The 13,593-nt window shown below is 39.8% G+C and overlaps 3 protein-coding genes across 14 annotated transcripts in view; 1 reads left to right on the top strand and 2 right to left on the bottom strand.

Moving 5' to 3' along the window:
* Window positions 1-570, bottom strand: part of Rad9b (RAD9 checkpoint clamp component B) — a 53,721-nt gene extending 53,151 nt beyond the window's left edge. For 4 of the 6 annotated variants that reach the window (XM_013503653.1, XM_013503654.1, XM_005403154.2 and 1 more), the window contains exon 1: window positions 230-570. In XM_013503653.1, the coding sequence (XP_013359107.1) occupies window positions 230-482 (253 nt within the window). In that variant the 5' untranslated portion in view covers window positions 483-570. The remainder of the gene's footprint in view (window positions 1-229) is intronic. The other 2 variants (XM_013503652.1, XM_013503655.1) reach the window with 2 other exon arrangements.
* Vps29 (VPS29 retromer complex component) lies at window positions 497-8,967 on the top strand. 2 transcript variants are annotated; one of them, XM_005403157.2, is made up of 5 exons: window positions 499-573; window positions 3,251-3,262; window positions 5,883-6,074; window positions 7,715-7,950; window positions 8,378-8,967. In XM_005403157.2, the coding sequence occupies exons 1-5, from the start codon at window positions 571-573 to the stop codon at window positions 8,493-8,495; spliced, it is 561 nt and encodes a 186-aa protein (XP_005403214.1). In that variant the 5' UTR covers window positions 499-570; the 3' UTR covers window positions 8,496-8,967. The 2 variants fall into 2 exon arrangements, with proteins under 2 accessions (XP_005403215.1, XP_005403214.1); XM_005403158.2 differs by lacking the exon at window positions 3,251-3,262 and having other exon boundaries at window positions 497-573.
* A 781-nt stretch (window positions 8,968-9,748) lies between these two features.
* The window catches only part of Fam216a (family with sequence similarity 216, member A), a 12,311-nt gene continuing 8,466 nt past the window's right edge, over window positions 9,749-13,593 (bottom strand). For all 6 annotated transcript variants that reach the window (XM_005403148.1, XM_005403149.1, XM_005403144.2 and 3 more), the window contains exons 4-7: window positions 12,909-13,038; window positions 12,656-12,833; window positions 11,601-11,683; window positions 9,749-10,203 (exon numbers count right to left, since the gene is read on the bottom strand). In XM_005403148.1, the coding sequence (XP_005403205.1) occupies window positions 10,085-10,203; window positions 11,601-11,683; window positions 12,656-12,833; window positions 12,909-13,038 (510 nt within the window). In that variant the 3' untranslated portion in view covers window positions 9,749-10,084. The remainder of the gene's footprint in view (window positions 10,204-11,600; window positions 11,684-12,655; window positions 12,834-12,908; window positions 13,039-13,593) is intronic.

Genomic DNA, 13,593 nt, shown 5'->3' with positions numbered 1-13,593 from the left:
TATAATTATATATACATATATATATAATTAAAAATTTAAAAATGAAAGGAGCTGGGCCTTCGCCCTCTGCCAGAAGCTCGCAGGGCTCTCCGGGGGCCGGCTGTGGCCAGGCCCGGGTCTTCAGCTCCTGTGCAGAGAGACGCAGGGGACGGCTACATCCTCGGCGGAAACGCTTCGCGGCCGTTAGGCTTCCCGCGTCTACAAAGGAAGGCAAGAGACTTCGTTCCACCTTTCACCTGACTTCCGTTCATCCCGCACTTCAACATGGCCCCGCGTGCTAGAACGCAGGATTGGAAGGCGCGCCTCAGCGCCAACGCCCCAGGTACCCGGATGTTGCCCGCGTTTATTTCGAAGCTTCTTAACCTTATTCCTCTCATTCCAACCCTGCTTCCACCAATTTCCAAAACACGGCTTCGCTTTCCAGCAGGAAAAGCCCATTGCGGGCCTCCGTAGGACGGTCGCCCTCCGACCTCGCTTTTCATTGGTTGTGGGAGAAGTGGGAGGGGCACAGAGGAGCCTGAGGAAGAGGGCGGCGGCGGTGGTGGTGACTGAGCGGATCCTGGTGACAGGATGGTGAGCACCGCAGCAGCAGCGACAGAGGCCTGGCTCTTGGCTGGGGCGCTGGGCCATTGGGACCCGTGAGGAGAATCACGGGCGCGTGCGTGGGCTCCCAGAGGCCCTTGTGGGCGCGGCCGGGGCTCCTGCCTGGAGAAGGCCCAGGGGAGGAGGGCTGGGGAAGGGCAGCGGCTACTTGTGGGTGCGGCCGCCGTGGCCCCGCCGCCGTCCCCGGGGTCCGATGGCGTCCCGGACGGAGCGTGGTCCCCCCGGGCTGCTCGCGCTGTCCCGGGACCGCCACGCCCTAGCTGGGGTCGGCCTTCGGGCCTGCCCGGGAGCGTCCCCGGAGGCGCACACAGCCGCCTCCGTTTCCGAACGTTTCCTTACCCAATTCCAAGGAAACGCTTTCTTTTAAACCTGGTTGGGCCGGGCGTGGTGGCGCACGCCTGTAATCCCAGCACTCGGGAGGCTGAGGCAGGAGGATCGTTGTGAGTTCGAGACCAGCCTGGGCTACAAAGTGAGCTCAAGGCCAGCCTGAACTGCATAGCGAGACCCTGTCTCAAAAAGACAAAAATCAATCAATCAGTCAATCAATCTTGTTGGGAAGTAGTGGCCACACCGTGCGGCGAGAGCAGGCCTCACGCTGCAAAACGGGAAGCAGCGGGAGGATTCGCTACCTGTTTGAGGGCGTGCGGAGAAGGGAAATGCAAGGCTCTTTCCCCAGGACCCGCAACCAGCTTCGGGCCATCACCCTTCACCCCCTAGAAGGCTGCTGCCCCTGAGACCTTCCGACATAAAAACTGGGGCGCTGCGAGTGGAGAGGGCTCGCGGCTGTATGATATTCAAAGGTGCCCCGGGCCCTCTAAAAAGTCAGCTGTTTCCAAAAGGTCTCTGGTTGTGTTGGTTGTGGTAAACTGTTAAGGAACTTCTATCTTTGGTAGGCATCCATTGCATTTTTAATATTTTTATTCTATGACAAGTATGTATAAGCTACCTCTTTCAAGAGGTAGCTTATACGTAAATGTAACAGCCAAATATTTATGGTAATTGTATACTGCTTTCCCCTACCCCATCCGTCACTCGGTTTTGGTGGTCAAATCTAAGACTTTCCCATTGAGCTGCATTTCCAGCCCTTGTATAAATTTTTAAGTTCAGAAACATGATTTCTCTAAATGACCCAAGCTGAGTTTGAACCTGAGATCCTCTTGCTTCAGCCTCCCAGGGATCTGGGATTGCATGTATTTGCCACTGTGGCTGGCTTCTTTAAATATTTTAATCTTTTGATTTTTTTTTCTTCCAAAGAGACTCTAGGTAACAGTAATTTTGGACAAGTACGTTTGTCGAAGATGAAAGAAATAACTACTTGCCATGATTCCATATTCATGTTTCTGAAGTTGTTTTGAGAGGTCAACACAGTTTTAGGGTTAGTTGTACTGTAATATTACTATTTGTATTGAAAAAGAGCTGAGTGAAGGCCGGGCGTGGTGGCGCACGCGTGTAATCCCAGCACTGGGGAGGGCTGAGGCAGGAGGATCGTTGCAAGTTTGAGACCAGCCTGGGCTACAAAGTGAGCTCAATGCCAGCCTGAACTGCATAGTGGAGACCCTATCTCAAAAAGACAAAAAAAAAAAAAAAAACTGGGTGAAATTTAGCATCAGCCAGTTCTTTTATAAGTAAAAACATTTTTTTAGCAAAGCAGGGCCCCGGATATAGCTCAGCGGCAAAAGCGCCTGCTTGGCAAGCACAAGGTCCTGAGTCGGGTTCCTGGTTCCAAAAAATTTTAAAAAAGAAAAGAAGCAAAGGATCCATAGGTATTTAACAGTGTAGAGTATCCAAAGGATGTGAGCAGCAAATTTAGATATGGGGAAGTTCCAATTTTAGCTGGATGAATATGTTGGTTTTTATTATCTTTGTCTTCATCTTTAGATGACATTTTTATTACTGGAGCATGTATTCATGGTACTGTATGACATTCCTTATTAAAAAAATCACAGTATAATTTTTAACTACTAGAATTTGGAACATAAGAGAATTAAAATCAATATACTTGAGAGATAATTAGACCCCAAGAACCTAGAAACTGTTAGCCTATCAACTATCACTGATGAAATTTTCAAATTGTCTCATAAAAATATAAAGTAATTTGTTTTATATAATCTTATAAATGCTCAGCAGAAGAGAAAAGGAATATGAGTCAGCATGGATAACAAGATTAGGAAAAATTGCTTTGCATGGTGGTACATGCCTATAATCTCAGCACTCTCCTACTTGGTGTACTGAGGCAGGGGAATTGCTGAATTTGAGGGTACCCCTGGCTACATGTTGAGTTCAGGACCAGCCTGAACTATATATAGTGAGACACAGTCTCAAAAAAAAAAACAGAACAAACCAAAAAAATCTGGGAAAATAGAAAAAATTGGCAAGGCAAATTTATTTTGAAAACTACTGTATGTGCATGTGTGTCATGTTTTAAAATACAGCAAATGGTTCTGGTATTTGAGCATAGCTGATTTTTAACATTTTCTTTCATAACACTCAGAAATCATTAACAATTTTTGTATATTCATTTGGTATTGATTTTTTTGTTCTTTTTTTTAGTTTGTTTCCTTTTGTTGCTTTCTTTTAACATTGGTCATGTTTCACCCTTTTTTTTTTTCATCCCCCTGTCTGCAATCAACTTCTTCATTCCACTAAGGCTGGGCACAGAGTAAGTTTTTTCTCTTAGCTCCTACTAACCGTGGTGGTTGGGCAGCTGATTTCTGACTGGGTTTCCCACCGTTTTAAGGTCTATCTAATAAGTAACCAAATTCCCATGCTTTTTTTTTTTTTTTAATGAATTTAGTAAGACTGCCTTTTCAGGATCGTTTGCTGTCTTAAAGAACTGTATAATTTGTGTCTAACCTAATTTGTCAAAAGTGTAGAATTTGGGCAAGGACAGTCCTCAACACATATTATGTGACAATATTTCACTTATATTATTACCAGCAGGAAAACAAAGGATTCTGTATAAAGATTTTTAATTAATTTGAAATAATTTCTGTATAACCATTTGTACAATTATTGTATTAATCTTGGGTACACTTGGAGATAATGCACAGTAGTTTGTAGAATCTAGGTTGTCAGTTGTTATAAACTACCAAGTCTCTCTGATGTTCTTCCTAGTAGATTCTGATTGAAAACCTTATTGGAGGGCTGGGGATTTAGCTCAGCGGCAAAAGCGCCTGCCTGGCAAGCACAAGGTCGTGAGTTCGGTTCCCGGTACCGGAGGAAAAAAAAAAAAAAAAAGAAAACCTTATTGGGTTGGGGTTTTTTTTTATGTAGAAATTTGTTTTTTACCTTTTTCTCAAATGTTAGCTACACACATTAACTATGTACTTCAATCCCTGTTCCCCTCTAAAATGAAGATTATTCTTTGTCAGTATACTTTTATATTGATTGCCAATGAGGATGGAAACTTCATGGTGGTTTTTAGTCTTACAGATGTTTTGTCCCCTAAGATCTGTATTGAGACAATTAATAGGTTATTGATCAATATCAGTTGAAACTATTCTTTATAAAGAGAAACTTATTTAATGATTTCTTAAAGTGTGCTAATTTTGCAGCCTTGTGTTACTGTATGTCCTGATAGTAGTTCCTTTCCTTTGCGATCATTTTTATTTTTGTTGCCAGATGAATCAAGCTTGTTTTTGTAGTCATTTTAATTTCACATATTGTTTTTTTTTATTAATTCCAATTTACAAAGTCTGAGGTAGCGAAACTAGTTTGTTTTATACTATTAGATATTTAATGTCTTCTTTGATAATATTAAGGAATAGTCATGCCTCTAAAAGTAGTTAAAGAGCATGTCAGTTTGTGAGTGGGATGTCTATAATGCAAACCATCCTATGTAGAATGCAGGTGCTAACTAATCCTGACATGAAAAAAATCCATCCTTTAAAGGACAGATACTGTTTTAAAATAAGCTCTGGGTATATTGAAATAATATCACTGTTTTTCTCAAATCATGAAATTTTATGGGATTAGAGGTTATATTTTATATTTACAGGTAAAATATATTCTTGTCATCTCAGCTAAACCCTTCTTGCTAAATTCATCGCTTATTTAGCTGACTTCTCTAGGTTAATGCTGTAATGCACAAGAAATATTGTGGAAATGTTACTTTGTAAGTTTCGGAACTATACTGTGGGAACATAGGCAGTTTAATTCAGGAAATAAAAATGAACAAGGAATTCTAATGAAGGAAACTGAAGATATCAAAGATCATAATTTAAAAGCACATGTTCATCTATTGAAAGTCCAAAGCAGGGGCTGGGGATTTAGCTCAGCGGCAAAAGCGCCTGCCTGGCAAGCGCAAGGTCGTGAGTTCGGTTCCCGGTACCGGAGAAAAACCAAAAAAAAATAAAAAAAATAATAATAATAAAAAAAGAAAGTCCAAAGCATAGGCTGGTTTTTGTGCCGCTGTAATGTATGACTAATAATTTGAAGTAATAACTAAGGTAAATTTTGGTGACTATTCTCTAAATAGTCAAGTAGCTTAAGTTCAGAATTACTATTTTTGTCACATTTTTAAGAATTGTCTTTAGTAATGTTTCTGGAATTAATGTGTAAGTTTTATAGTACAACTGCAGAAACATGAACTACTCTATCCATCTTCAAAAATGTCTCCAGCTCTTCAAAAAAAAATTTCTAAGTTGGGCTTGTTAGAGCACACCTATAGTCCCAGTATTTTGGAGGCTGAGGCAAGAGGATCTCTGGAGGAGTTCAAGGACAGCCTGGGCTACATAGTGAGTTCAGGATCAACCTGAACTACATAATGAGACCCTGTCTTAAAAAATCCTCCCCCAAAATAAAAAAACAGAAATTCTAAATTCCACAGGACCCAATCCTATGCACTTATGTTTTTGTTTTATTCAGCATACTTTATAAATTATCTAAATGAATCAGTTAAGAATGCTTAATTTTGGGCCAGGGATATAGCTCAGAGGCACAGCGCCTGCCCAGCGAGCGCGAGGTCCTGAGTTCCATTCCCGGTACCAAAAAAAAAAGAGAAAAAAAAAGAACGCTTAATTTTATTCTTGGTAAGTAGAAAGATTACCTGTAGTATATGCACAACTTTTCATGACCAAAAGTAAAAATAAGATTGATTTAGAGCACATTATGTTACCATGTTTGTTTAAATGGTCATAATAGAAACTGTATGAATAACTTCTCTGCTGGGTTCTGGAACCTGTGGTGAGTTTAACTTTAAAGGGGAGTTATGGGAGAAGAATGCCTTGTTTGGACCTCATGTTTAATATTACTCCTTATCTCACCTTGACACTTTAAAGTTGGTGTTGGTATTAGGAGACTTGCACATCCCACACCGGTGCAACAGTTTGCCGGCTAAATTCAAAAAACTCCTGGTGCCAGGAAAGATTCAGCACATTCTCTGCACTGGAAACCTCTGCACCAAAGAGAGTTATGACTATCTCAAGACGCTGGCTGGTGATGTTCATATTGTGAGAGGAGACTTCGATGAGGTGATGTATTTCCCTTTCCTTTCCCAAACATTTCCCTTTTGATTCTTACTTACAAAAGCTTTATCATTTAGATCAAGGGTTCTCAACTGATAAGGTCTCCCTCCCTGCCTTTACTTAAATTTTCCAAATATAAAAGTACAAATTAAATATTTTTTATCAGAAATGCTTGGGACCAGAGTGTTTTGCATTTCAGATGCTGCATTTTTTCTTTTATTTGGGCAGGGGTGACACTGAGTATTGAACTCAGGGCCTTTGCCCTGAGCTACACCCTAAACACTTTTATTTTAAGGCAAGGTCTTGCAAAGTTGCCTGGGCTGGGCTCAAACTTCTCATCCTCCTGCCTCAGTCTCCCAGTGTGCTGGAATTAGAGGCATGCACCACCATGCCCAGAATATTGCATATACATGATGATATCTTGAGGATAGGACCCACATGTAAATATACAATTCATTTCTTTCTTCCATTTATATCTTATCCTCTTAACCTGAAGGTAATTTATAAAATATATTTTAAGTGCCTGCATTTTGATCATGACCTGACACATGATGCCAGGTGTGAAATTTCTATTTTTGGTATTGTGTGGGCACCCAGTTTTAGATTTTGGAGCAATTTAGACTTTGGATTTTTGGATTGGGGTATTCAACCTGTACTGTATGTCTCTATCCCTTTTGGCTTTGTTATTCTTTTATGTAGTACATCATTTAATGTTGTTGTTGTTGTTGTTGTTACGAACTTCTTACTGCACCATCTCCAGTGTCCTATTCCAGGCCACCACATAACTTCCCCGTGTTCCAGCTTCCTGGTCCTGAATTTCCTCCTTCCAGTTTTGTCAATTGTTTGCTGACAACCCTCCCAAATCCATCTTTCTCGAGTCTTGGCTTTCAACAGGAGGAGGGAGTTGGAGGGAGCGAGTTAACAAACTTTTTCTAACTTGCTAAATCACAAATCCTGGAGCCAGGCTGCAAGAGTTTGGATAGGGGCTGGGGATATAGCTCAGTGGCATAAGCGCCTGCCTGGCAAGCGCAAGGTTGTGAGTTCGATCCCCAGTGCGGCAAAAAAAAAAAAAAAAAAAGTTTGGATATTAGCTCAGCCACTTACTGCCATGAAACCTTGGGCAAGTTATTTTAATCTCTTTGTGCCTCAGTTTCCTCATCGATAAAGCAGGAATCATAACTCTTACAGCCTGGGATATAACTTGAATGTACTCTAGTTTACACGTCATATGCTTTAGGTAGAGGAACATCCCAAATTTCGGAGAATAATTATTCTGCATCCCTCAAAGAACCCATAGTTTATAGGAATAAACACAAAAAAGGGATTGCTTGATAGATTCCAGTTTATATTTGAATAATTATGTTTTTAAGCATAAGTAAAGTTTTTTATACTAACAAGAAAACAAATATGGGGCCGGGGATATAGCTCAGCGGCACAGCACCTGCCTGGCAAGCGCAAGGTCCTGAGATCTATTCCCCGTACTAAAGAAAGGAGGGAGCGAGGAAAGGAGGAAAGAAGGATGTATAAATGTATTTGTTGTGGGGTGCTGTATCAAGACATTCATATGAGTATTTAAACAGATTGATATTTTGTAATATCAGCACCTCTAAAATATGTATTTTCTTTTTGTCTGTTTCTTACCTTAGAATCTGAATTACCCAGAACAGAAAGTCGTGACTGTGGGACAGTTCAAAATTGGTCTGATCCATGGACATCAAGTTATTCCATGGGGAGATATGGCGAGCTTAGCCCTGTTGCAGAGGCAGTTTGATGTGGACATTCTTATCTCAGGACACACACACAAATTTGAAGCATTTGAGCATGAAAATAAATTCTACATTAACCCAGGTTCTGCCACCGGGGCCTATAATGCCTTGGAAACGTAAGTATTATACAATTTAGGAATTTGGGGGCTTTGGTAAGGTTAATAACTGCATGGGTGACATCTCATAAAAGAGAAATGTAACCTTTTAAATAATTCTATCCTTTATGGTAATCATCTTTTGATAATTGTTTTTTCTTTAATGTAACAATCAGATTTTTTCTTGAGTCCAAATTGTTCATCTTCAGTAAAAGTTATAGTGTTTGTAGTTTTTAGTATAAACTGATTTTTTGCCAGGCGTGGTGGCACACGCCTGTAACCCCAGCACTTAGGAGGCTGAGGCAGGAGGATTGTTGAGAGTTGAAGACCAGCCTGGGCTACCAAGGGAGCTCAAGGCCAGCCTGAACTGCATAGCGAGACCCTGTCTCAAAAAAAGAGACAAAAAATAAAAAAAATAATAATAAACTGACTTTTTTTTGCCTTACAGAAATATTATTCCGTCATTTGTGTTGATGGATATCCAGGCTTCTACAGTGGTCACTTACGTCTATCAGCTAATTGGAGATGACGTGAAAGTAGAACGAATTGAATACAAAAAATCTTAAAGCCAGGCCTGTCTTGATGATTTTGTTTGTTTGTTTGTTCTTCATTCCCCTGTTCAAGTAATTAATCATTTAAGAGCCACACAACTGTATATCACTTTTATAATATTTTCCAGTAAAATATAATACATCTTCTCTTAGTATATAATTGCTCTATGCTTCTTACAAACTATAAGAATATTTTTAGTTTACAGTATATGGCTTATGAAAAAAATCTACCACACAGTAAATGGTCATGTTAAGAAAAATTTATCCTCGTAAGTAATTTTGAAGTTGGTACTTGGACTTTATTACAAAATAGTGCATGAAGAGAAAGAAACTAGACTGTATACATTTTTCTCTTCTTCAGTACTAAATGTTTACCTTTCATTTATAATTTCTTGATAACCTGTGTTTAATTTTTAAAAACATAAAAATTTAGAGACCAAATGAAACTGTGTGGAAATAAGTATTAAAGCGAAGTCAATGAGATGACCTTTCAGCGCTCTCTTTTCTGTGTCATAATGTTAACCTCACATTTTATTTTCCAAATATTATACCATATTGACATGTTAAATTAGCAGTGGTTCTTCATACTATTGCTACTACCATTTTCCAAGGTTTAACAAAAGTTTTTTTTAAAAAAAACCACAAACATTTGGCTGGAAAGCACACTACAGTGAGTATGTAACGTAAAGAATCCTCTCATTGCCAGGTGTGGTGGCTCACACTTGTAATCTGGGCTGCTTGGTAGGTTGAGACAGGAGTATCACAAGTTTGAGGTCAGCCTAGGGAGACCCTGCTTCTAAATAAAATATTAAAAACAGCTGGAGATATAGATAAGTCATAGAGTAGCCTGGGTTCAATCTCCAGTACCACCAAAAAATCCTCTGGTCAGTGCAACTATTCTCAGCTGAACCTAGTTTGATAGTTTTTATGAGGCAAATTTGTTGGGATTTTTTTGTTTGTAGTTCTGTGGAATGAATCCAGGACTTTTAAATTATTTTATCTTTTAAGTGGTTTTTATTTTTGAGACAGTTTCTTGTTGAGTTGCCCAGGCTGGGCTAAAATTTGCCATCCTCCTGCTTCTGAGATGCCATCCTCCCAGAGTTGTGAGATTACAGTCATGTGCCACCACTTTTATTTTATATTTCCAAATTATAGTCAAGTAGCAAATATTTATTGAGCACCTTCTTTGCAAGTCATGGTTGTTATCTCAACCAAATTCTACCTATTCTATAGTACAGCCCAGTCAAGAAAATATTTGTAGAATATTCTAATGTTGCCATATCAGTATTTATTGTAAACAGAAAGAATTATACAATGCATTTGTCAGAATTAAAGAAAAATAATTCAATTTTAAGTGACAAGAAAAATTCTAATTTACCTAGACAGAAATACAAGCATATATTACACATAAATTCCATTACACAAATGGCACTGGTACACAGAACTATATCAGACCAATTACAATGTTACAAAAGTTTCTGAACAAACCAAAACAGATGACTTAATGGTGAATAACACTATCCTACACACAGAGGGCATAATTTACGACCCCTTTGGCATGGTATCTGAATATCAGCTGCTGTTTGAATTCAGTAACAAGACTATCAGCTTAACATTAGATGATCTCCCTGTTCTTCAATGGACATTGATTGCATACTTTTATTTAATAGATCATCTTCCTTTTTTTCTTCATTCATGTATGATCCAGAATCATCTGAAGAAACTGAAGGAAAAATAGTTCGTCAGTTTTAAAAATAAAGTTCAAAACACAACTTACAAAATGACCCAACTGTGCTTTAGTAAAGACAAACTGCCTGTAGTTTTCAACTTTTAGTCACCTCCCTTTACCCCAAATCTCTCACTCTTTAAGATTCACAGAACTATATTCTAATCAAGGATCTGTACAGGAAATTCTCTGAGTGTCATATTCCTATAGATTCTCAAAATATTTTGATTAGGAGATGTTCAAATGGTCAGTCATACCCGCCAGTGTTTCTCCGTTGTCCTTTAGTTCCTTCTCTCAGGGGCCATAGTGACCTTTTCCCCTGTCTGTGTTTTCTGTACCTGTTCTTTGGGAACCACTTACTTTCCCCCATGCATTTCCCCTCCTTTCTTGGGTAGGCACAGTATGCTACTGGCATCAGAGCTGGATGACACTGTCACTGACTAACGGAATGTCAATTCAGGGACCTAACTTCCCCTCTTCTCTGCCACTATAGTAGTAACTAGGAAATTATTCAACTTCCATATAATCCTTTTCTAATCCTGAGAAATACTTCTGATTCTTCATTCTGTCTTCCTGTTTTGCCTTCTTCATTTTGTACTATTTTATAGTTGTAACATAAGAATCCTTTATGCTGATCCTTCCAAAGTCTGAATTAGTCTGAATTTCATCTGTGAAATGTTGATAATCACCTGCTTAGCTTGTTTCTGCTGGTGTGCTGAATATCAAACAAAACAGTATCAGTGATATTTGTCCTTTTTAAAGTGCTAGATGCTATACAAAATATTTTGTCCATCCAAAAATGGTACTATCTCATAAAAAAAGTGTGATGACTTGAAAAGGTTATGTTTGTAGATCTGGGTTCTGATGGATTTATTCTCTGTGAAGTTGCTGGCCTTGATATTGTAAATGTCCTTATTTAGAATTAGAAATACCTTAAAGGACTGGGGATGTAACTCAGTGATAGAGCATCTCTTTAGCACGTGTGAAGCCCTGGGTTCAATCTCTAGCTCCACCAAAAGGAGAAGAAGAAATGCCCTGAATGTCACTTCCTTGAGAAGTATGGGTTTGTTTTGGTTTGGTTTTTTTGTTTTTTGTTTTTTTTAGGACAGAGTCTCACTCTGTAGTTCAGGGGCTGGCCTTAAACTCTTGGTGATCTTCCTTCCTCAGCCTCCTGGGTGCTGGGATTACAAGAATGTGCCACCAAGCCCAGCCCAAGCAGTGTGTTCTCATAAATGAAAACATGAACTGTTTCATATTTAGTATGTTTATCTAAAGCAATCAAAGCAGTTAACATTCTAAAAGTTTTAATGTCTTCAGAATGAAACTATTTGGCTTAATTCTTAAAAATAGTACCTTCAAAAATGCATATGCGTATCTCTAAATTTTGTATTTACCTGACTGCATGAACAGTTTGCTTGGTCTTCTGAAAATCTTCAGTGACTTACACCTTATTTTAGATGCATATCCAATTTTTAACCTATAAGAAGGAGATATCTTAGTTGTAGCCAGCAAAGTGAACAGCTGCCTAATGCATGCACAAAACCACACCAATTCTTTTCATTAGCTTCTGGAATTAGCAGAGATCATTTCAGCCACCAGTTATTAACCTGACAATGCAAAACTATTATAGCACAGTTTGAATACTCAGGTTTTCTCTTTTTACCTCCTTCCTTTTTTGGTTTACAGTAATTCCCTGTGCAGAAGCAACTGTATATTTCTCCTTTTAAAAATATTCGCATTATTTTGAATTTAAATGGGATCACGTTAAAGAGGCCAGCCTATATTTCTAGTTAATCAAGAAGTTTTTACAGTTCCACAAAACATGCTGTAAAAGAAGTGGCATATCCCATTGAGCTCAGTGAGGAGAAATAAGATCTTCTGCATGCCAGGGATGTGACTCAGTGGCATGGTGCCTGCCTGGCAAGCGTGAGGTCCTGTGTTCAATTCCCGGTATCAAAAAAGAAGGAAGATCCTTTTGTGCCTTTGTCCATCCTATTCTGAGTTTAGTAAAGTGAACATATTAGGAACACAAATTTTAGTATCATTTAGCTAATCTCCAGATAAAATTGGATAGATTTCCTCCCTCTTAAATCATAAGAAACAGGCCAGGCACAGTGGCATACCCCTTTAATCCCAGCACTCAAGTGTCAGAGGTAGGATTGTAAGTTCAAAGCCAGCCTAGGCTGCATAGTGAGACTCTAGCTCAAAAACCAAATAGCCAGGCATGGTGGTACATGCCTATAATCCCAGCATTCTAGGAGGCTGAGCCAGGAAGGTCACAAGTTTGAGCCCAGCATGGGCAATTGAGTGATGTAGTAAGGCCCTGTCTCAAAATTTTAAAAAGGACTGGGGATTTAGTTTAGTGGGAAGGCCCTGAGTTCAGTCCTCAGTGATAGGAAAAAAAAAAGAGTCACAACAGCAAACAAACAAAAAAACATAAGAAACAGACCCTTCTTTGTTTTTCACTGGCCGCCAAAGAGAGTGCTGGATGATCACTTCAGGTGCAGATGCGGCTGTGCTGCTAGAAGAGTCCTCTCTTTCTCGCTGGTGTCGCCATGTAGTGCAGGGGTAATGCTGCTTCTGTGAGTAACGAGAGCTGAGGCGACTCCTGTGATGAATGAGGACACCTGCCATACAAATCACCTCTGTTAGAAGACTCATTGCATGTGAAGCTAGGGAGGAACTAACCGGAGGTCACCTGCCTGGCTTTAGTGAGCTGCGCTGGATCACATTCATGTATTGCCCCTTCATCAATGTCCTCAGATAGTTTGCATTATAGATCTTAGCAATGCTGCACAGGTAACGCTTCTGGCCCATGGTGAGATCTGGATGCTAAAAGACAGAATAAGAGGATCGTAGTCTGTGTTGGGGAACAGAGGTGGCAGTCTTCCTTATCCCAAAAGATGGATCTTTAAGAGCAACACCTTCTGTACCTTTTACTTAAGCAAATTCAACTATGATAACTGCTAAAAGAGCAAGAAATAGCCATTTAAAGACAGCAAGTGAGCGGGGCACGGTAGCACACACCTGTAATTCCAGCTACTCGGGAGGTTGAGGAAGGAGAATTCCAAGTTTGAGCTCAGCCTGAGCAACTCAGCAAGACCCTGTCTCAAACAGATGAAAAGGGCTGGGACTGTGGCTCAGTGGAAGAGCACTTGCCTAGCATGTGTGAGGCTCAAGGTTTAGTCCCCCAGACTCCTCCGCCAAAAAAAAAGAGTACAAAAGTTACTTATTTTGCTATTCAACTGCAGTGACTCAGATGTCCTATGAGCTCTAAGAACCCCCAACCCTGGAGGAACAAAGAAGGGGCAATCTGTTGTAACAGCAAGTTTTAGTTCCTGTGTACCTCTCCATAGGGCACTCCTGCATTCTCTTTTTTTTTTTTTT

The sequence above is a fragment of the Chinchilla lanigera genome, unplaced genomic scaffold (assembly GCF_000276665.1).
Source record: "Chinchilla lanigera isolate Chin_1 unplaced genomic scaffold, ChiLan1.0 scaffold00081, whole genome shotgun sequence".
Lineage (NCBI taxonomy): Eukaryota > Metazoa > Chordata > Mammalia > Rodentia > Chinchillidae > Chinchilla > Chinchilla lanigera.
The sequence above is the reverse complement of the archived record's forward strand: the minus strand, read 5'-3'. Positions and strand labels throughout refer to the sequence as shown.

Bases quoted from the DNA above. Each gene is read 5' to 3' on its own strand.
- Vps29 (XM_005403157.2), top strand. The intron at 6,075-7,714 runs GTGATGTATTTC...TTCTTACCTTAG, and splicing joins TGAGAGGAGACTTCGATGAG to AATCTGAATTACCCAGAACA. The intron at 7,951-8,377 runs GTAAGTATTATA...TTTGCCTTACAG, and splicing joins GCCTATAATGCCTTGGAAAC to AAATATTATTCCGTCATTTG.